The 25,078-nt window shown below is 36.1% G+C and overlaps 1 protein-coding gene across 1 annotated transcript in view; it reads right to left on the bottom strand.

The window, feature by feature from the left end:
* The window catches only part of cttnbp2nlb (CTTNBP2 N-terminal like b), a 35,432-nt gene extending 13,449 nt beyond the window's left edge, over positions 1–21,983 (bottom strand). The window contains exons 1-2 of the mRNA XM_073818651.1: positions 21,858–21,983; positions 5,183–5,290 (exon numbers count right to left, since the gene is read on the bottom strand). Of these exons, the coding sequence (XP_073674752.1) occupies positions 5,183–5,290; positions 21,858–21,863 (114 nt within the window). The 5' untranslated portion in view covers positions 21,864–21,983. The remainder of the gene's footprint in view (positions 1–5,182; positions 5,291–21,857) is intronic.
* Between the last annotated feature and the right edge of the window lie 3,095 nt (positions 21,984–25,078).

Genomic DNA, 25,078 nt, shown 5'->3' with positions numbered 1-25,078 from the left:
GCTTGAACTTAAAATAACCATTCATACAATTCGAAAAGGTTGAAGCGAATTACAATAGTGTTTACAGTGGGCTGTGTTTACATTAATCCTGCATCATAAAAGCATTCTGTTTGAGGGTGCGGATAAAAACTAGATTAGAGCGCCATCTGCTGTTAAAATCGAAGTTCAGAATCGATTCCAAAGAGAAACGCGAAGCATTTGGAAGATCTCGGAATCGATTTATCGTCCCATCGCTAGAAAATACCACATTTAATAACGTGTTTTTACTCCAAACTCACTATATATTGTCAGCCGAGTGTTTGAAATAAATCCTTCTGTGAGGTGACGTGGCTTCTTACACAGAATACACCCTTAATTGTCATAGTCACGTGTTTATTAGTCACGTTGCATTAATGAAAGCAGTTAAATCTTCTGTTTATTCAGCTACCCTTACAGGGATTTCCTGGATTTCTTCTTTGGGGCGTATTCGAAGTTTCTGCACAAGAGCGCCCTTTGGCCTTCGGATGCAAATTATTACTAAACACTAAACCAGGCTTCACTGACAAGATGTGTATGACTTATCGCAGCTTTTGCCTAATTGAGATTGCAGTATCATTGCAATTTATCGTGCAGCCTTAGTAAGGACATCATTAAAATAGTCCATAGACATTTTCGCACCATGTAGCTCTAAGAAATCAGTTCTAGGAACTAGCCAGCATGGTGGTTCCTAGAGAACCGATTTCATGTTTCCTTGTTGCATTCTTATTGGAAGCAGAAACTCTGAAGTGGCCGACAGCGACGTCTTTATTCCTGCCATTTACAACCAGTGAATGAAGGATGCTGTTATCAGAGCTGTTTTTGTGCTAATAAAGATGGAATGTAAATGCACAATTTATGTGATTAAAAGAGCACTAAAGTCGCATAACATTTCCTATGACAACTTGCAGTGTTAAATATCATCGAGGCTGAGAAAAGAACATAACGCTGCAGACAATAGGTAGCCAAACGCCATTATTAATGCTGTTTTCCATGTTTGTGGGGTAAATATTTTTACACCGCTTTATAAAAATGCTGGGTAGCCGGTGTCTTGTATGCATTTGGCCAATCAGCGTACACTTACATCAATGGTACTTCCTATATAACTGTTTTAGACCCTACTCTGAAGTAGGAGCTAATTTAGTTCCCTCAATCAGAGTTTCTAGAACTAAATACGTGCGAACATGTCAAAAAGCGGGAACTTTTGTCAATAGCTCTAGGAACTATAAAAAGGTTCCTCCAGTGTGAAAGCCCCTCATGTGACATCAGTGGTTCAACCTTAATTTTATGAAGCTACAAAAATACTTTTTGTGGTACACCGACACGGAAGAGAAGAAATTGTTGAATAAAGTTATTTTTGTTTTCTTTGCAGAAAAAAGTATTCTTTGTAACAAAAAGTATTATTTTTAAGCTTTATAACATTACGTTTGAACCACTGATGTCACATGGACTATTTTAATAATGTCCTTAGTACCTTTCTGGGCCTTGAACGTGTCAGTTGATGGGTCAGAAAGCTTTTGGATTTCATCAAAAATATCTTAATTTGTGTTCTGACAATGAACAAAGGTCTTATGGGTTTGGAAAGACATGATGGTGAGAAATTAATGACATCATTTTTATTTTTGCGTGAACTATCCCTTTAAAAAAAGTTATGGCTGCTGAAAATTCAGCTTTGCATGCACAGGAATATGTTTGCATAAAACTCTAACTTGGCTATTACCTGACCAAATGGTTTTAGACAGAACTGTAAGGGGATCATTTGCGGAATGACCTAAAGATTAAATTTGAAAACCAAATCAGATTTGTGCAGTGCGAGCAAAGCCTATTCGCGTGCATAAGATGTTTATGATGACTAAACAAGTCACTGTAAAAAGTATAGGTGTGTCTCTATGTAACAGAAACTATGTAATGTGAATGCACAAATATATTACCAAATGTAACTTTCACTTTCAGATGACTAGCTTCTCTGTGTTGTTTTCAATGTCGCACAAACTAATCTCATAGTCCAGTTGATCAGCAGGTCACAATGGCTGAGCCCCTTGTCTCATGTTACCATCTTTCCCACACACACCCCTGAGCTCATGTGAAGCTGCTGTTCTCTGTTATTAACGCCGTGTTAACTCTTTAACTACAGCATCAGACAGAATAATTACAGGCCTAATAAAACACACACACTCTATATATATCCAGAGGGAACACTGTGGGCTTCTGTTGTGTGTCAGCCTGAGTACACGCCAAAATGAACTACATTTGTTCTAGTTTTGAGGAGTAAAGACTCAATTGAGCAGAGCTGATTTAATTTGTGTGCTTATCAAAGCATAAAATGAAATGGAAGATGGAGAATTAAGCGAGTAACGATAATGAAAGCTGAAGGGCAGGGCTCTGTGCTAGCACTTTTGTTTAATGACTATAAGGTCGATATGGCATAATAACTTTTTCTGACATCACATTTTTACATTAAATCTTTATAATTCATATTTTATATGTGACCCTGGACCCCAAAACCAATCATAAGTAGCGTGGGTATATTTGTAGCAATAGCCAACAATACATTGTATGTGTCAAAATTATTGATTTGCCTTTTATGCCAAACATCATTAGGATATTAAGTAAAAATCATGTTCCATTAAGATATTTTGTAAATTTCCTACCATAAATATATTAAAACTTAATTTTTGATTAGTAATATGCATGACTAAGAACTTTACTTGGACGACATTAAAGGCAATTTTCTCAATATTTAATTTTTTTTTTGGACCCTCAGATTCCAGATTTTCAAATAGTTGTATCTCGGCCAAATATTCTCTTCTTCAAAGCTTATTTATGCAGCTTCCATATGATCTTTTTTAAAAATTTTAATTTTTTAAAAAATGGACCCTTATGACTGTTTTTTTTGGTCCTGTGTCACATATATAAATATATTGGTAATATTTTATTAACTTTTATTATCCATTAAAAACATTAACAGTTAACAGTAACATATGAAGTAACTACATACAGTTTTTCTATGTAGAATGTACATGCTGTGATTTTGTTGTGTTATAAGTCCTAATAAAATGAAGACTGTTCTCATGAATATTAATTATGTTACATGACGCACTTAATTTCTGAAAGGATGACATTGATAAGTGTGCACTAATCAGATGGCAAAGTAATGAATAAAATTATTATGAGGGGCATAGTTTATGAATATTTATTACATTACTTAGGTACTTCTGCATGATCTAATTAATATTCATGCATCTCTTAATGTATTTTATTTTTATTTTTAGGTGAACTATCCCTTTAATTAATGTAGCTTACATGGTTCATTACTTTGTCTGTGTGTTTTACAGAAATAGCACTGCCTGCCATTGTTCTCCTGTCTGCCTCTTTCCTGAGTACCCCCGACACACTTCCTGTGGTTCCTGACCACTAGTCCACAGCAAACACTGATCATATACTGCCTGTTACATAACACAAACTCAGACACAACTACAAGTAGGATATTTTCCAAAAATAAGTGTAAACACCAACACTTTGATGCGATAACTCGCTCTCAACTAGCTCAACACAGAGGGGCAGAGTTTTCAGTTTGTAGGCAGGCTAAGTGCAAAGGAAACTTGTTTGACCACAAGCTTTGGCAACATGCTAAAAACATGCTAAACCAAGCTATAAACTATAAACATGCTAGCCGTGTGCTAAAATGTGCTATCAACATGCCAGTTAAAACAAAACTAAGCAGCATATTAAAAAAATACATTTATCTATTTAACAGACACTTTTATCCAAACGAGGAACAAAAGTAATTCAAAGAGCTAACAATATTAGTACTATACCATGCCAGGTTTATTAGACAAACTGGCTAGAGAAAACAGCTTGCCTAACATTATGCTAGGATCACTCAGCAGCATATAAATAATGTTAGCAATAATGGTTAACAACAAAACAGAGAGCTTTGGTTTCTTAAACATTTTAATGTGGTTTCATAAGGTCTGATGAGTGTCTGACATTGCCTATTGTGGTTTCGTAGGGGTCTACTAAGGTCTCATGTGGTTTGAAGTTGTGTAATATTGCATGTAGAAAGTTTTGGTTGGTCTTTCAGACTTTAACTTTCTGCCCGTCAATCTTAAAGGTACAGTTCACCCAAAAATAAAAATTACCCCATTATTTACTCACACTCAAGCCATCCTAGGTGTATATGACTTTCTTTTTTCAGAGCAATACAACTGGAGTTACTTTAAAAAATGTCCTGGCGCTTCCATGCTTTATAATGGCAGTGAATGGGTGTTGAGATTTTATGCACCAATAAAGTGCATCCATCCATCATAAAAAAGTACTCCACACAGCTCCAGGGGCTTAATAAAGGCCTTCTGAAGCGATTCAATGTGTTTGTGTTAGAAAAATATCCATATTTAAAACTTTATAAATTGCAATCTCTAACTTCTGCTAATTGTCGTATTCGTGAACAGGAGAGAGTGGCATTCCAGCAGATGATGTAGCGTAAGCTCCGGTGAGAATATGCTAGTCTCAAGAGAACCAAGTTTTGTTTACAGCAAAGTAAAACCAGTCTACTCTTGGCCTATATTGAAATCCTCCATCATTTTTCTTTAAAAATTGTTTTGTACTTTAAAATTTTTGGTTTGTTTGTTTTGCTCTCTCCTCTGTGCCTAAACCGTTCCACATTTGACAGTTAGTGGAAGCTAGAGACTTGAGATGATTTATAAAATTGTATTGTGATTTTTTTAATACAAACACATCGATTTACTTCAGAAGGTCTTTATTAACCTCCCAGAGCAGTGTGGAGTACTTTTTATGATGGATGGATGCACTTTATTTTGCTTCAAAATCTCAACACCCATTCACTGCCCTTGAAACCCATTTTGTATTATAACTTTGATTGCATTCATCTGAATGAGATGAAGTCATATACACCTAGGATGGCTTGAGGGTGAGTAAATCATGGGGTGATTTCCATTTTTGGTTGAACTATCCCTTTAAAAGTGTTTGCAATGTTTTAAACATTTATTTTAATTTTCTTTTCATGACAACTTTAATTGTTAATTTTTTGTTGTTGTTGTTGAAACAATGACTTGCTTCAGTGTTAAATGCATGCATGTGTGTGTGTGTGTGTGTGTGTGTGTGTGTGTGTGTGTGTGTGTGTGTGTGTGTGTGTGTGTGCTCTTACCCTGAGTGTGTGTATGACTACATCTTGTGCTTCCAGTTCTCCTTCCAGAATGCTGAGCAGCATCAGAAGTTCAGCTTTACTGAGAGTCTCCACATTCATCCTGCTGCCCTGTAACACACAAATGGATGAATTCAGTGTGTGGGCCCTGAAGCAAAACTGCTGATTTACAGGTCTGGTAATATAACTCAATGTTTTAGCAGGTCATGTACTGTGTAACTGTACTGAGATCAGTGAAACAGGATCATACCACACACACATCCACACACACAGATCAATTTCTCTGGCCTAGAAATGCAATTAAGTTCCACACATTTCATCAGTGAATCACTTTTGATCTGAAATGACATTTGTGTGAGTCTGGCATTCATGAACAGTAAAACGCACAGTGTTCGGCATCTCTGCATTGTGGTCTGGCTCCATGTCAGACCACATAAACACAGGAAGCTATTAGCATATCAGCACAGAGGTCTCCAGTGATCGAGTTCAACTGCTGTACTGTAACGGATTCCCTCAGTCTAGTCACACACACACATGCACATTCAGTGTGTTTGAATGCTCTTGTGAATAATTTCTCTGTTTACTGCAAGTGACACAGACAGATCTGGATTCAGCTGCAGTGTAATGGACGTTTTTTATTATTATTATTAACCATTAAGGTTTGGCTTGCTGCGTCTGGGTTAATATTTCCATTTATTTTAGTGTGTGTGAGCAGAAGGACAAAGGGAAACCTGCCAAACAACCGAACACAATCTGTGTAGCCGGTGATTTATAAAATATTTGTGCAAATTATGATCATTCTGTATAATTACTCCCCTAACCTACTGCTGAACATCATTATCATTATCATTTCGTCACACAACAGAATTGTCCGACTGGATGACTCATGCTCTAAGGGTGTAGGTTAATTTTCATAACTACACAGCTCGTTTCAGGTTTGATGACCACATTGCAGCTGCATATAATTTTGCCGTTGTTTCCTGACAATATACTTAATTGGTTGCATAAGCAAGTATTTCTACATACCAGAGCATTTTAGATACAAAAAGAACATGATAAACTATTGGTTACTATGTTATAACTGATGACGAGCAGAAAATGAATGCAAATCTTAGGCAACATCCACTACACTTCATGTTGTGGCTTTATTCGGATTAATAGTTACAATTGTGACAGTTGAGGTCAAAAGTTTACATCCCTTTTCAGAATCTGCTACATGTGCATACAAGATATTCTGAATAAGATATTTCACATAAAAGATGTTTACATATAGTCCACAAGAGAAAATAATAGTTGAATTTATAAAAATGACCCATTTCAAAAGTTTACATCCTCTTGATTCTTAATACTGTGTTGTTACCTGAATGATCCACAGCTGTGTTTTGTCTATTGTTTGTCCTGGACTGTTAAACTGCCTGCTGTTCTTCAAAAAATCCTTCAGGTCCCACAGATTCTTTGGTTTTCCAGCATTTCTGTGCATTTGAACCCTTTCCAACAATGACACTATGATTTTGAGATCCATCTTTTCAAACTGAGGGATTCATATGCAACTAGGGCTGCACGATTTTTGCTAAAATGTGAATCACGATTTTCCTTTATGGGAATTGAGATCACGATTCTCTTAGACGATTCTCCTTTTTTTAACCAAAATTTATTGCACTCAAGAACAAAAATAAAACACAGGACATTTAGTTTAATAAAGTGCTGGTGTAACATAAAACAGTCTCATTAACGGTCTCATTAACTAAAAAATATAAAAATAAATTTGTAAAAATAACTAAATGGAACTTTAACAATAACTTAACTGTACTTAACAATAACAAAAAATCTTTGTGCTCCTTAAAGGTTCTTGGCCAAGAACACTAAACGATCAACATTTTCAGGTTTTAGGGAGGAACGCAGGCATGTTACAATGTTCCCCCCTGTGCTAAAAACCCTTTCTGATGGGGAACTTGTAGCAGTGATACATAGGTATTTCCTTGCCAGCAGAGACAGTTTTGGATATTGTCCCTTGTTTTCATTCCACCAGACTAAGGGGTCATCTTCGCTGTCAATGTTTCTCGTGAGCAGATATGAGCCGAGCTCCATGTCAACATCATTCTCTTGTGAATCAGATGAGGATGCTGCTGCCTCATTGCCCTTCGCTGCTTTAAAAAAACTGCCTAAGGTTTTTCTCTTCTTTTCTACGGGGAGCAGCGAAGGCTGGGTGCTGGGGACAGTTGTGGGGGGACTTTGCTGAAAAAGAGAAAAGATAACTTAAAAATCTCAATACAGTATTCTACACTTGCTAACAAAAATAACATATCAGCAGTGGGTCAGATAAATACGATTTCAGTTATTTGCAGCTGTAAACAATTTAGCCGTACATTTCTTACTCTGTTAGACAATATTGTGAATCGTGTAAAGATATACTTACCATACCAATGCTAGTCATCTCATTCTTCAGTCTGTCCTTGACACTGACTTTGTTGTCCTCACTGACATAGTCCAGTTTAAATCGTGGATCCAATGCTGTGGCTAAATTGAGCAGCTCCTGAGTGTGTGGATCACTATACTTCTCTTGAAGGTAATGCAGGATTTTTGACTTAATTGATCGTGCAAGATCTGTATCATCTTCCTGCACTGCCATCATTGTTTCAAAAAGGTGGAGGACCGGCTTGACTGAGGAGCTAGTAACGTACTGCTCCCCTGACAGAGCATCAGTAAAATCTGCCAGTGGGGTGAGTGTCTTGTTGATTACTTCAAGGACTTCGATGTCTTGCCAGGTTGGTGTCAGGTGTCTAGCTTTCCGGTCAGAGGAGAGAACATGACCAATAGCAGTTTGCTGTTCAAGGACCCTCTGGACCATAGCTTGTCGGGATCCCCATCTTGTCGGGCACTCCGTTTTAAGCTGGTGTTCAGGCAGGTTGAGCTCCTTTTGGGCAATAGCAAGCTCCCTCTTCCGCTTCCAACTATGGCTGAAGTAGGCCACAATCTTTTTGCAAAGACCCACAGCTCGTTCAATCCGTGAGTCTTTCATTGCATTCTCTTGAAATAAAAATATGCTTTGTTATTAACGCTGCAGTAAATTAATTTAACATTACATACATTTTCTTGCATTGTTAAAATAGCTATTCAAATTCAATATAATGGGACAAACATAAAGCAGGATATACATAATTGTGTGTGTTTATGCTTTATTTATTTTAATCTAATTTTAAAATAAAATTCAATATTCAATGTTAATTTAAGCCTCAGAGTAAAAATGGGACCATTTATATTTTTTCAACTTATGTTTAATTTACACATTTTTCTGATTTAAATGAAAATATAAAGTTATAGATTAGTTATTGATAAGTTATTGATTGTTAATACACAGCTCACCTATAGCCAGATGTAGTCTATGGCCAAAACATTGAAGCCTTGTCCAGTTGTTTAGGGAGGTTGCTTTCACAATGTTTGCTCCACTGTCTGTGGTGATGCACACCATTTTTTGCTCCTCCAAACTCCAGGAGTTGAGACTCTCCTTTAGTCCTTGAGCCAATTCCTCGCCAGTGTGATCAGCAGGGAAGAACACCGTCTGTAGGCAGCGGCTTTTCAATTTGAAGTCCCTTGTTATGAAATGCACTGTCAAGCTTAAATAAGGCTCCATGGTTCGACTTGACCATAGGTCTGTTGTTGCCGCAAAGTAATGAATATTCTGCAGTTCTTCCTCGACTGTCGTACGACACCGGGTGTATAGATCTGGCAGTGCAACGGATGAAAAATAATTGCGAGAGGGCAAACAGTAGCGCTTGTCTAAAGTCTTCATCATAGCCTTAAATCCCTCATTTTGAACAGTGTTGATTGGAGCCATGTCTTTAGCTAAATGATAAGCGATGGCGTTTGTTATCTCTTTGTGCCGCTGTGAACTTGACGGGTATGGCGATGCTCCGTACAACGTCTGAGTTATGGAAGTTTGTGTTGTCTGGCGACTGGTGCTTTGAGTTGTGGCTCCCTTGTCTTTCATGGCTAACTCGTACTGTATTTTGTGGTGACGTTTGAGGTGGTTGTACAGATTAGTGGTATTACCTTGCGGTGCTGCGACGATGCCAAAACACTGCTTACAAATGATCACTGTTTGCGCATCGTCTTCGGGTTTAAACCCGAAGAAGTTCCACACAGTGGAATGTGCTCCTTTTTTCTGTACTAATTTTGTCACATTCTCACTTTCGCCGTCGCCACCAGAATTTTCCACACTTTGGCTCATTTTTCTCCCTCTTACCGCTAACTTACAAATCCACCGAGTAAACTGACGTTTAGGTCTGACACCTTGTGACACGTCATGTGAGTGACAGCGTAACCTAGCCAATGAAATGAGGGTAAAGAGAGAACCGCTCGATATTTATTACTGATTGGTGAACACTTGAATGCAGCATGATCTGTTCTGTATACAGGGAAATACACGGAAAAGAATCGCCTTCATTTAGAAATGAGATCGCATTTATGTGTGAATCGAGATCGTGATTTTTTTTCGATTAATCGTGCAGCCCTATATGCAACTATAACAGAAGGTTCAAACGCTCACTGATGCTCCAGAAGAACAAAACAATGCATTAGGAGCTGGGGGTTGAAACTTTTTAAATTTGAAGATAAGGGTAAATTTAACTTATTTAGTCTTCTCTAACACTTGTAACTATCTTCTGTAGCCTTTGAAGGGCAGTACTAAATGAAGAAATATGATATTTAGGCAAAATAGGAAAAATGTACACATCTCCATTCTGTTCAAAAGTTTTCACCCTAGGTTTTTAATGCATTGTTTTTCCTTCTGGAGCATCAGTGCATCAGTAAACCGCATCAGTAAACCTTCTGTAATAGTTGCACGAGTCCCTCAGTTGTCCTCAGTGTGAAAAGATGAATCTCAAAATCATACAGTCATTGTTGGAAAGGGTTAAAATACACAGCAATGCTGGAAAACCAAATAATTTGTGGGACCTGAGAATTTTTCTGAAGAACAGTGGGCAGATTAGCTGTTCAGGACAAACAAGGGACTCATGAACAAAAAAAAAAAAAAAAAAAAAAAACACAGCTGTGTTATTAAGAATAGTACATAGTATTAAGAATCAAGGGGATGTAAACTTTTAAACTGGGTCATTTTTTATAAATTAAACTATTATGTTCACTATATATAAACATATTTTATGTGAAATATCTTATTCAGGTCAGTATTAAACAAACAATAGCATGCATTTGGTATGATTGCTGTTATTTTGGTAAAACTAATGAACATTAGAAGATTTTGAAAGGGGGGTGTAAACTTTTGACCTCACCTGTATATGTAGTACAGTTTAAATGTTTCAGTAAGATTTTTTTTTAAGTTTTTTTAGAAGTGTCACCAAGGCTGAATTTTTAAAATCAAAAATACAGTATTATTGAAATATTATTACAATTTAAAGTAAGTTTTCATTTTAATTCTGTTTTAAAGAACTGCATTTATTTTAAATGGATTTTTTAATAACAGTGTAATTGTCTTAATTGAATTCATTTTTGATCAATTTGATGCATAATTAAAATTAAAAATCTCTTACTGATGACCCAAAATTTTGGAACAATGGAAGTGTATGTATGTAAAATAAAGTACAACATGATCACACAGCTTCAAAATCTTTCTTAATCAATCCTAAAATCAAAAACCTAGATAAAGGCATTTTTCTCAGTAAAGGTGTTTTTTTTGGTGTTTTTTCCCTAAGACAATCTAATGAGATCACTTCCTGATATGATTCAATTAGGGCGCACGTCAGTGTGTTACTAGGATGACAAGTATGCTATTTTTTTCCTTCTGTTGAATAGAAAGTTACACAGCTTGACCAGACTTAATATAATCCCAGGGCAATGATGTCATGCAGACATTACTAACACACTGCAAATGGAGGCTGTTTGTAGAGCCAGAATATGTGTGTAAAACTGTGTGTTACCACTGCAGTATGTGATCCAACCAGTGTGTTTGTGTCTACTTGCACACCGATTTGATAGGCTATACCTAATATTTGTGTTAAACCATGGATACAGAAGCAGTTGTTTGCTTAAGAGTTGTATGTTTTTTTTTTCATAACATAATTGACTGATGTTTTTATAAATTGCTCTGGTATTTAAAGTGTGACCACTAGTGACCACATGTAGGTGAATTCACAAACACATACACAGACAGAACCACATTATATTTTCAGCTTCACCTATTCAGTTTGTGTGTATATGGATGGTTAACCCATTATTTACATCCACTTAAAACTATATAGGAAACAGACTGCATTATTATTCCCGTAAGAATCTTCATCCTGCTGCATCCGGTAAATTCACTATCCGTGCAGATCACAAGTGCATCCTTCCTGCCTTCATTTCCTCTCAAGAGGACCTATAAAAGCCACACACACTTTATATTGTTGTGTTGAAAGTATTTTAAAATGCCAAATCTGCTGATCACTGGCTGTCACGGTCAGTTGAGCTTTTGCTTGGTTTATTAAAAAACAATTACAGTTGAGGTGAAAAGTTTACATACACCTTGCAGAATCTGCAAAATGTTAATTATTTTACCAAAATAAGAGAGATTATACAAAATATGTTTTTTTTTATTTATTTAGTACTGACCTGAACAAGATATTTCACATGAAAGACATAATAGAACATAAAATAATAGTTGAATTTATAAAAATGACCCTGTTCAAAAGTTTACATACACTTGATTCTTAATACTGTGTTGTTGCCTGAATGATCCACAGATTCAGGTCCCAAAAATTCTTTGGTTTTTCAGCATTTCTGTGTATTTGAACCCTTTCCAACAATGAGTGTGATTAGTAGTACTAGTAGTACTAAATGAAAAAAAAAAATGATATTTAGGGAAAATCAAAAAAATGCACACATCTTCATTCTGTTCAAAAGTTTACACCCCCACTCTTAATGCATAATTTTTCCTTCCGGAGCATCAGTGAGCGTTTAAACCTTCTGTAATAGTTGCATATGAGTCCCTCAATTGTCCTCAGTGGGAAAAGATGGATCACATGAAGATTGGAACCAGAGTCCTCTTGCATGCTAAACAAAACCTGTTCATATTTTCAACAACTGTGTTGTTTTTCCTTTGGTTATATCTTATCTCAACTAGCCAGGACTCCCACTGGTGCCCACTCAAAATGAAAAAAAGAGTGTGACGCCCCTGACTGTGGCTGTAATGCGTAGGTCAGAGGGGAAAAATCTGGTTTTCTGCCTAAAGAATCTGTCTAAAGAAACCTCCTACACCAGGCTGTAAATAACAATTACACAAATACCACATTTGACCAAGAACTGCATTCCAGAAAAAGGAAACGTAACTTTAAACTCCACACCGCAATCATCAAGAGGACAGAGAACTCATATCCCTGAATCTTCGCAGCAGCAGAGACCTGACAGACTGAAAGCAGACTGAAATTCAATGCATTACTTTAGTCACGACAACCAGATCAGTCTGAGGTGTGAGCAAATCATTTAGAGTGAAATCTGAAAAAAATTGGCACACGACAACGATGAGCCACAGACTGACCTTGATTCAGTTACACATTAAGTACACTGATCCTGATGATGTGAAATCAGTAACAGCTGCGGTGAGAAACAAGGCTATTTAACAGTATAATGTTTCACAACTTATATAATAAAGAGAATAATAAGACTGTGAGCAAGCGAAACAGTGTGACAGAAAGAGAGATTTCCAGTGAAAGAGTCGCTCTGTTGCCAGTTTGCTGCTCCCAGAAACAAAAAAGAATATTTGAAGCCAATAAATCTCTTGTATCACTACAACATTCAGATACAAATGAATCTCATATCATTTAGAAGATCATTCAACCCAAAAGATGAAAACCCTGTTGTTATTATTTTTTTCATAGGCGAAAATTCCCCTGCATTGATTTCGGAAAGGGTTCAAGTTGTTTGTGTGAATTCCCATGCTGACCAACAGAAAGCCGCTTTGTTTGAAAGTGACTTCTGTGTGAGCTGTTCTACAATGGCCATTTACCATTATCACACATTAAAAGTTTTATAAAGGATACATAATTACTAGGAATGTAATGATATTATTAATATCGTGGTATCACGATAGCAAAACTGTCTCGATATCATCATGGTCACATCACAATATGAAACGATAGGTCTTCCAGGCAAAAAGTGTAGTTTTTAAAATATATTTGATCTTCTTATTTTAACATAAAAGGTCTTTAAAGATGTATTTTGAGCAATTATGCTTTGGCACAGTATCTGTCAAACAAACTAAAGCTAAAAGCACAATATGGCCTAATCTCTTCATCAAGTCTGTTTTCGTTGTGTGTTTCAAAGCGAAGCGCACACTTCGTTCAGACGATCAGCTCATGATCCAGTGTTTTCCGCACCTCAGAACGGCTCAGTTCACAGTGAATGCAGTGAATTTGTTTATTGCATGTGCTGTAATTTTAGCGCAGTTTGGGAATGCAACGACCACCAGTTATGCTTTATTTGCGAGGAAGATGATTACTAGGGATGCACCGATCCGACTTTTTCGGTCCCGATACCGATGCCTGGGCTTTGTATATCGGTCTATACCCGATACCGATACCATTGTTGAATTAATAATAAACTGCATACCTTCCACCTTCTACCTTCCTTTCACCATGTAGAAGAAACTACAGGCACCAAACTTTCCTAACTAAACATTACTTTCCTAACTAAGACAAAACAGATGTAATGTATTGACTACTTATTTATTTGTTATTTAAAGAACAATTGTGCATTCAAATCAAAAATAGAATGTAATCAAACTTCTTAAAATAAATTTAAATAAATAAAATGTAGTAGTTTTTTACCACCACCCCTCGAAACATTTCCATTGCAGACATTGCAAACAGCCGTTGAACAGGTTGGCGTGGCAAGCGTGAAGTATCTCCACACAGCCGACTCTTTGGCTCGCTCCATGTTGCTTATGCTCCAACTGTTCCAGCATGCGACACACGTGCTGCTAATGAATGACGTAGGATCTGCTGCGATGCTGCGACCTATATTTACAGTCACTGGCTGCGACGGAGGAAGAAAAAAAAGAGGAAAAAAACTGGATCGGCCCGTGGATCTGTTAATTTTTCCGATACCCGATCCAGCTATTTTTTCAATATCGGGGCCGATATCCGATCCTAATATCGGATCGGTGCACCCCTAATGATTACAGCTAAGATTTGTAGTGAGACACATAATTTGTAAGCATGTTTTTAACGAAAGCTGGAGCTTTCCGTCAAAATAAAAGCTCTACTGTCATTTCCGTCAAAATAAAAGCTTTAAAAGTGCTGTACGGTAACGTTACTCTAGTCGAAATTCGAAATATCTCTTTCAAGTGTAGAAATTAGGAAAGAAAGATTGTAACTTCCCTACCGTATTGTAAAGCAAAAATAATATACCAATGAAACATTCATTTTAGTGGTGGGCCGTTATCGGCGTTAACGTGCTGTGTTAACGTGAGACTCTTAAAAAAATATTGCCTTTAATCTATTCTCAAAGTTGGGTTGGGAGCTGGGTCTATACTACGCAAGCTATGATGACTTTCACCTTGATACTTTAGCGCGGATGTATACCTAGCTGAATTGCACTGTAGGGGGCGAGGACGAGTCTTCGAACCTGTGTGTATGCCTACTGTGAAATTACCACATCAAACGTGACATGCTAACATGGATGCAGCTATGAAGCCACCGGGTTTGCTTCAGGGCAGGGGCGTTGCTAGACCCTTTTTACTGGGGCACGTGCCACAGTGAAAATCTCAAATTTGAGTTATAATTTACTTTGATAATCCCGAAAGACATTAAACTATACTGCCCTCTAGGGGTGTAACGATACACCAAAGGCACGATTCGGTTCGGTTCACGGTTTTGGAGCCACGGTTCGGTTCGGTTCGGTTCGGTTTCTGTTTGCTGTGGGGTTAGGGTTGATGTCATCTTAACAGCAATGCTAAGGAACAATAGATTCACTTAATAACAACTAAACTTTTTCTTTATTAACTTTGCCAACCCATTTTAGTACAGTCAGGATACCTAAGTAAGTTATTGAAAATTAGACATTCACTTGATCCTTCACATCAAATTCGTACATTTTATCAATACATCAAATTAGAATAATTAGACTCTGTATGGTTGCACAAATTAAATCAGTATCAACAAACTCCATCTTTCCATTGCACAGGAAAAACCGAGCCTGCAATGAAATTGACATTTAACTGTATTTACTTCGACTGTTTAATGAAGATAAGAGGTTCCAAAAAATGCATTTACACAGTAAAATTGCAAATACATAAATAATGTAATAAGATTAATGTTATACTTTTTTTAAACCTAAAATCTAAAATATGGGAAAAATGCAATACCTTTAAATATGAAACCGAACTACCAATAGGTGGCAGTAGTCACTGTCTTAATGAGCGAGTCACGGATTCAACCATAGATGGATTCAACCAGTTCGTTCACTGACTCGATTCATTAAAAAAAATGCTAAATCATTCAGTACTGAAATACCGCTGTGTTGCTCGGAGATTCACGGAGGTTCTGCTGTTGCTTAGAACTATTTTCGTTTGCAAAAATGGTTAATGATGTGTCTAAAATGCAAGTCAGTTAATTTTAACTACTAGTTTATTGAACTACTGTTGTATAAAATCAATGTCACTCATGTTTGCAATCGTAATGGTGCTTTTCTACCGCAGCATGTTTGTTCATGCTTGATTCTTTGTGTCTGCTGTTGAGCCTATTAGTGTTGATTTTCTGTGAGTCAGATAGCCTGCACGAGCTTGATACTGTCCGTTTTCAGTCATCTTAAGTAATAAAATCAGAATTATGCTCACCAAAGTTTCGTTGCTGTGCTAGTTATTGTTTGTAATTGATGTTTTAATCAGGTTACTTGTCCGGTCGGGCAAGTAAAATCCCCATTCACTTGCCCTTTCACAAAATCCACTTGTCCCGGAGAAGCGTTAATGTAGAGCCCTGAGTAGTAACCGAGTGTGATCGCTCACTCAAGTCACATGACATGACATGCACTTGGAAAATACTAACTTTAGAATATAATATTTAGAACAAAAGCTCATCATTACTAATACAATTTAATCAAATGTGATAAAATAAAGATGTGTTTAAATTGGTTAAATTAGTAAGAGACAAGTGACATCAACCTCAACAATGGGCAGCAGGGGGCGTGAGAGTACCGCGGTACGCCACGAGAGTTTCGCGATACGTATCGTGGTTGGTGTATCGCGATATTTCGGTTCGGTTTGTAATATCGTTACACCCCTACTGCCCTCCAAAGGCAGAGTGCAGTAACTACGCCAACACTGAAACTGAGAAAAATGCCTTTAAAGTTTTTACAGCAGCTAGTCAAACATATTGAAATTCTGTTGAAAAACTCTTGTTTCTCTGAAACGGGACACAATTTAACCAGGAGACTTTGACACAAGACAAAACAGTTGTCACAAAGTCCATTTTAAGCCTTAACTCAATTTTGACCAAATGTGTAGTTACTGCGCTTTGCCTTTGGAGGGCAGCATATGCAACAACTGAATTGACGCTTCTAAAAGCAACGTAGTTTAACCGAAGACTATGCACGCAGATATCCATGCCCGTGCGCGTCTGTGTATTTAACTGCAACGCGCACGTCGCACAGACTTTTACGCAGAAGTACATGCAGTGTAGGAATAGTTGGTCACAAAAGTTTGTATAGTTAATTGTGTTGTAAATGCAATTGTCAGGCAGTTTGTGATGCATTTTGATAACAGGAGATGAGCCCCTGGGCTTGAGAAACCCGTTCTCAAAGACTTACTTTTAGTCATTATTTGGGTAGCACACATATTCTGAATGCCTTCAGCAGAATTCAAATTAGCCATTTTAATCTTTAAATACAGTGATATTAATCTAGATTAAAAAAAATTAATCTATGCCCACCACTAATTCATTTTCATTTATTTTACAGTGCATTTGTTTACAATATATGACTATTACTGTCATAGGAATAACAATAATATAAAATTGTTTTTATTATTAATATTATATTCTAATTCTAAAACACCAGGGTGAATGTAATTTAGACTGAGACAGTATACCACAAATAAAAAGAGGGTTGGGTCTCCTTTAAAGTTAAATTCAATGACTTTTTTCTGACTTAAGTTTTCTAAGTTAAGAATATAAATTGGAGCTCTTAATTTTGAACTCTCAAAGTGCATTAGATAGAAGAATTCAGCTTTCAAATGTACAAAATGTTCATTTTTTCCAAGTCTTCATTTGTCTTTATTTTTAAATATCGCAATTAATATTGAATCGTGGACTTCATATCGAGATATTATAGTATGGTGAGATTTTGATATTGTTACATCCCTATATAAGTACCACAAAAGTATCATAAAAGTGATTAATAATGATTCAGTGCATTTCTCATATTAAAGATGTGAGGTACAGAGTGAAATTTAAGCCATTACTTTATACTTTATTCTCAAAAACAAGATGAGTCTGATTCGTTAACAAATTATTTGGACCCAATTATGTGAACTAGATAAATTGATTGACTGACCAGACCAGACTCAAGAGTATCAATCTTTTTCATTACCTGTGATTTAGCTTTTTTATTGCTTGAAAACTTGGTAAAGAATACTAGCACATCTTCAAAATTCCTCCTTTAGTGTTTTACAGAAGAAAAGGTGATAGAAGTTTGGAACAACATGAGGGTGAGTTAATGACAGGACTTTTTGGGTGAACGATAAGGCATCTTCTTATGTAAGAACAGACCTTTTCTCTTCTCGCATCTTACTGGAAACACACTATACCTCAGACTTAACCCACAGCTGCTGAGGGCAATCCTTAAAAGAAACATCAGACCGCAACATAATGTCAGCTTGCTTAATGAATCATTAGCCATAATGAGAGAGCGAGACATGTGTCAGATGGGTGTGTGGTTCACAGCCCCTCTCTGATGCTGTAACCCCACATTAAACCTGTACAAGCCCAATAAAACCATTATCTGGCAACAAAACACAGCCACAGAGAGTGTGAGAGCGGGAAAAAAGAGAAACACTATATGGATTACAGAGACCGAAAGGAATTCCAGGAATTCACACCCCACGCACACATTAATCAAATATTAACAGAAAGAGACTCCAGACAAGACTGTAATGCATACTAATTCATCCCGACTATATTAACAGCTGATCCAGCATCTGCTTCTCCCTGTCTCTGACACATCTTATTAACGACTTACAAATTCGAAATTCTGAAGCAGTATTCAGATCACAGGTCAAAATAACACCATGCAGAATGATTCCACAATGGGAGCTATTGTATAACACTTGTATAACAGCAGAATGCATTTGGCATATAATAGTAAACCTATCCCGTTAACCAAGCTCAAATGAGGTCAATATACTGTATCCTAAACCCTAAACTCAACCTATTCCCCAGGCTAAAGAGTCAAGCTGGACTGAAACGCTGTGTTTTTTACTAAACGTAGCTTCCTCGTTGCTTCGGTAACTAAACTAAATTTGTATAGAGTGGGATTTAAACAATCCACCAAGTGGTTACTAAGGTGGCTTCAAACCATGGCTTTAGACTTCCTTAGAATCATTAACATTACTGCTTGAGAGATTATTCCAGCTCTTTCTCATTTGCCACAATGTTTTTTTGTTCAGAGCATTGCTTTACTTACAGCTACTGAAGACCAAAATCCTCAATCCAGGATGTTATATGGGCCACATTCTCAAACTCAGGGAAAACTGGCCATCAACTGGACACATTAGACCTACAGGAGAATCTCCAAAACGAAGCGAGCTCTACTTTGGTGTAATTACGTCCTGACCCGAGAGAATGTCTTCAACCCAGCTCTCAAGTGACTGATTCTGACATGCCAGTCAAAACAGAGCATTTCACCGCATACAGGCTAGACCACATTTTTGCTCTTCACCCACTGACAAACACTCACATGTCTGTTCTTTGAACATCACTGCTAGCTTGATTCAAGTAAACACACATAATCAACCGAGAGATTCAATTAACAACTGTGTCCAAATCTTTGGCAAATGTTTTCAATAGCTATCCATTACGAACATCCTATATGGGCCATTCTACAGAATTGGTGCAAACTGCTGTCCCACAACAACAAAAAAAGCATTTAGATATTCAAATCTTAGATGTTTACTAAGATCCTTTTATTATCTATTGAAACCCACAATGATATTTAAAATATCAGTTAACTTAATATATATAAAATCATCATTTATTGGGTACTTCCAATTTTGAGGAGGCTGCCCTGAACCCTAACCCCTAAATTTCTATGAACCCTAACCCCTAAAAATAATGAAAAAATGTTTGTATTTTTCCACTGTTGTTTTTAAAAGTATATTTTTGATTCTTTTAAAGTGTAGTTCATTTATTTATGAAACTTTATGTAAAAAAAATGTGTCCCGCATTTTTAATGTCACTACTGAAACAGTGTATATTTTAGTCCATTGGCTGAGATTGATTATAACTACACCCCTACATTTATGATCAGGAAATATTCCTGTTTCACTCAATTTCATATCACACTGTGAGTAGATAGGCTCCATCATTTTGAGGTAAATGTGTTCAAAAGTCTGAAAAATCTGTCTGTTACCTTAAGGAACGTCACTACTGAACACCTTTTTTCTGCAATTAAGCACACTTTTTTGAGAGTTATTCCATAACATTTAGTTTTCATGTGTACCACTGTTCAGAACTGTGCTAACCATGTACCAAGAAGCATGTTTGAGCTAGGTTCAAAAGTATCTAAAATCGTTACTACATTGTGAGTACCAAAACATTTGGTGGCATTTCAGTAGTGACATCTTTGTTTTTTTGGATGTTATCCCATAAAATCTTCACTACCGAAATAGTCACGACCGAGTGACAAAAAGTGAACACATAATCCTTTATTTGAGGGAAATAAACTAAATTTTAGTACTGCCATGCATTTTTCTTTTTGTATTTAGTATGTTTTGGTAGTGTTATTGTATGCAAGTTAAAATTCTGTAATATGATGTGGTCGCTACCAAAAATAAAAAATTTTTTTGTCAAAAATAAAGTATACTTAATTATCAGTTAAGATTGTTATGATAGTTTTTGGTTCAATGTATATCCAAACTAATGAATTCTTAACTTTGAAATCAGTATGATCAAATTTTTTGCCTTTTACAAAAAAAAAAAATAAAAAATACAACTAATCTCGTAAATCACACTTGAAATATTGTTAAAAATGTAATTGCTAGTGATTTACCTCTGAAAAATTTGATAAAATAGATGTAGAGCAAAACATTTTTTCAAGACCATATAACAGTGTACACATCTTCTTAAGCACTGGCACAAAGAGTGCTACAAAATATGAAATAATAAAGTTATGATTCAAGGAAAAACACTCACATACAAAAATAATGTCAAATATTTATTATACATGTTAACAAATTCTATCTTGTTTTAAATATTTCAAACTTTGTATTTATTCTGTAGTTTAGTTTTTATTTTTTGGTGTTGCAAGCATCACTAATTACATTAATGAGTGAAATTATCTAACAATCACAAACTGTTTCTTCACAATTGTCAAATATCATAATCGTCCCACAGGAAATGTTAAAACAACTGTTTAAAATTATTAAAAATAAATAAAGAAAAACTTATAAAGGTCACAACTGTGTAAGCTGGGTGATCTCACAGCAGGTGAAATATGGAAAAGGATGAGAATTGATATTATGTACAGATACTAATAATACTACTAATAAATACCCTGTATTTACAATTTTATAAATATTTTCATAAATGTCTGTCAGCTAAAAGTGGATACAAAGATGTGAAATAATCGATTCTGTCTAGTTATTTCAAATATACACATACTGTTTTTCTTAAGTTAATATATATTTTAATTCACACCAAGGACACAAATATACAGTAATGACATAATTCTGATTAAATAAAGTGAAAAACAAATGCAGTGATCACTAGAATGTTCTTAACACAAGTATCCCATCTCTTTTTTATATTTCAAAGTGAAAATGTTGCTGTTTTACAACCTAATGGCAGGTGAAGTTTTGTTTCATGTTTTCAGAATCAGTGCATGGTTAATCTTTTATAAGCTGCGTGATTAGCAATAAGAGCCATTAATTCAAGCACTGTTCAGCAAAAAGCACTGCTGTGGATATCAGATTTCCTGTTGGACACAAAGCTTTCCTTTCAGTGTTCAAAAAATCACCCTGAACATATGGACCATTTCACATACTGCTAAACATGCAATCAGTGCACTTCTCAAATATGTATAGGACCAACGATCAGATGTCTGACATCAGCCCGGAACAAACAGAAACAGGTACAAAAAACTGTTTGTAACACAGTATCATATCATTTCATGTACATACTAAAAATATCATCCAACTAATTGTTTTGTTATTGTTATATATCTAAATCCATGAAAAAACAAGTCTATTGACACTGTATTAAGTGCATGAGTATGAAAGAACACTGTGTGGCTAAGAAATCACAATCTTTATCATTTAACACCGATGTGCACATGTCATAATAATAGCGAGATAATGTACTGGAAATCTATCCTGGGATCTGAGATCACTCTTCCACACCAGCCCGCTCTCCAGATCACATTCACGCCCTCTATCCTTTCCAAAAAGAAATCATTAACCATGAAATAATAATTTTATTACCTTCATATGTGTTTTTCTTCGCTCATCAGTCCTCGTGGTCGGAATTATCCCAGTTTACGGAGTTATTTCTCACTTTCGCTGCTGGCCGTGCTACTGTCCCGGCCGAAAATGTGGATTGCTGCCACTGACAGATCGTTCAGCCAATAGGCGGAGACCACTAGCCAAAATGTTCCGTTCCGATTGGATGTTGTGCTTTAAGGGGAGGAGCCAAGCAAGCGTCGGTTCAGTGTCTTTGTCTACGGTTGTTTGTTTTACATGCAGTTTATTGTAGTGATTTGAGCACATTACTGGTTAAATGTCAGTGTCTCTTTATAATACACATGATTTTATTTTTGCATGGATGTTTATGATTAGCCTACATTCCTTCTTTGTGAAGGTAAATGTTTTTTAGGCATTCATGAAATATTAATAGTTTGATTTTAGATGAAAAATATTAAATGTAATAAAAACAAAATATTTATGATTTTATCAAATGTAAGGAATAAATATGCAATTCTCAGTCGCGATACTTATTACTCTCTAATGCAACCGGATGTGTTTCTAATACTCTGACATGCTGTCTAGCTATTTATGAGTCATGGCAAAGGTGAGCTGATAAATGCGCCTTTATTTGAATTTCAGTGAGTGTTAATGAGCTCCTCCTAACCTCATCTCTGGCGCCCCCTCATGGACGAAGAGAAAAACACATCAAATTACTTTAATATGATAATGAGAAGCAGTTTCAACCTGTCTTTTAGGGGAAACGTGACTGACAGGATATTATTTTCACTCCAGGAACAGATATGATTTTAAGATGATTCATATATCGTACCTGATACACTGACACACCAGTATACACAGAGACATAGCAGCATATGCTGAGGAAAAAAGCTAACCTCTGAGGCTAAATTAAATCTAAAAACCTCTATAACCAACAGATCATGACCAGACTGACATACTAGGGAAAAAACAGCAAATCACGGTCATGATAAAAATAGATCTGAAGTATGTATTTAGATACTTGTACAACCTCAAAATGTTGCTGGGAATATAGACCTTAACCCTTTAGGCGCCAGGGTTTTTTTTGAAAAATGCTGGATTTTGACATCAAGATTTCAAAAGCTTGTGGCTTGAAAGGGCTTAAAGATAGAGATCTACTGTAAATTAGAAAAATGTTGGGCATCACCAAAAGTTGATGTGGGGTGTAAATATTCTCATCTAATTTGCATATTATGATGTCATCATGGGGGCGGCATTATTGAAATTCATAATATTCAGGAAATAGTAGATATTGAATTGATGTTTTTTAGTTTTTTGTCTTTTTATCCACATTACAAATGATCAGAAAAGAGAAAACCAACAATAAAACAGGAAAAATGACTCAATTATTACTATATTACTATACTATATAGTAAAATGCACGTGAACAGTAGCCTAATGTTTGATTAGTTCATCAGTAATACTCAGGAAATAATAGATATTGAATGGATGTTTGAACTTATTTGCACATTTTTTGTCTTTTATCCTCATTCCAAATTATCAGAAAAGAGGATACCAACAATATAACAGGAAAAAGTACTAAATTATTACTATTCTATATAGTACAATGCATGTGAACAGTAGCCAACTGTTTGATCAGTTCATAATAATATTTAGGAAATAATAAATAATGAATGGATGTTTGAAGTTATTTGCTAATTTTTTTGTCTTTTATCCTTATTTCAAATAATCAGAGAGAGGAAACCAACAATAAAACAGGAAAAAGTACTAAATTATTACTATATTACTATTCGATGTAATAAAATGCATGTGAACAGTAGCCAACTGTTTGATCATTTCACAAGTAATATTCAGGAAATAAAAGATAATAAATGGATGTTTGAACTTATTTGCACGTTTTTATTTTTTTTATCCTCATTCCAAATGATCAAAAAAGAGAACACCAACAATAAAACAAAAATATTACATATTACACTACTATACAGTAGTAAAATGATCAAATGGATGAGAATAGAGGAAACCAACAATAAAACAGAAGAAATTACTAAATTATTAGAATATTACTATACCCCTGTGTACACTATGACCATATTCACCCCTGCCACCCCCATTCCTTTTGGGCAAAGGGACAAAATGATCGCTGGTTATGCTTTGTAAACACTTTCTCGTGGTGCGCGGCGGCACCACTGCGAGGCAAAGATGTACCGGGAGACGCGCGTCTATTAGACGGCCGATCGTCACTTCCAAAAGGCAAACATTCCCCTTCAGAGTGAGAATCGGCAAATAACATTTGTTTGTGCTTTATTTGTTTGTGCTTCATGAACAATCTCGTCTTACACAGCGGCACAACTGCTCCGCAAAGATGTACCGCGAGATGCGCGTCTATTAGACGGCCGATCGTCATTTCCAAAAGACAAATATTCCCCTTTAGAGTCACAATCAGCAAATAACATTTGCCACACAACTTCACGGTACAACTTTTTATCAGCCGTTTGGTGCTTTTCTCCTCACAAATCTGACAATTTACTCTATTTACCCTATGAGCTGTACTGCTTCCGCATCAATGAAGATCGCTCGCTTTCTCTATGATTTCCGCCAATACTTTGAACAGGAACAAGACGTAATTTTGGTCTAGAATCGAAGTACTACATGTCTGCCATCTAGTGGTTAGGAATACAAATGAGAAATTACACCGTATTAGGAACTACAGTCTATTTCAATGGGTATGACGTCTTGTCGCAATTCTGCGACTTTGGCGCTTAGAGGGTTAAGGGATAGTTCACAAAAAAAAAAAAATTTAAATTACCCCATGATTTACTCACCCTCAAGCCATACTAGGTGTATATGACTTTCTTGTTACAGACGAATACAATATATTAAATATATTGAATACAATTATATTAAAAAAGGTCCTGGCTCTTCCAAGCTTTATAATGGTAGTGAATGGTGATCAAGATTTTGAAGGCCAAAAAAGTGCATTTATCAATGGTAAAAAGTACTCCACATGGCTCAGGGAGGTTAATAAAGGCAGTTTGAAGCCAGACAATGCGTCTGTGAAAAAAAAAAATCCATATTTAAAACTTTAGAAACCGTAATTTTCAGTGTCTGCTAACTGTTCATGAGAGAGTGGCGTTTCAGTTAATGACGTAGGCGTAGTGTAATGCTGCGTTCCAGGCAGGTTTTTGAGCCCCTAAATCAGGACTTTAAACCACGACTCACGACTTTGTAGCGTTCCAGGCAAG

Source organism: Garra rufa, chromosome 15 (genome assembly GCF_049309525.1).
Source record: "Garra rufa chromosome 15, GarRuf1.0, whole genome shotgun sequence".
Classification (NCBI taxonomy): Eukaryota; Metazoa; Chordata; class Actinopteri; order Cypriniformes; family Cyprinidae; genus Garra; species Garra rufa.
The sequence above is the reverse complement of the archived record's forward strand: the minus strand, read 5'-3'. Positions and strand labels throughout refer to the sequence as shown.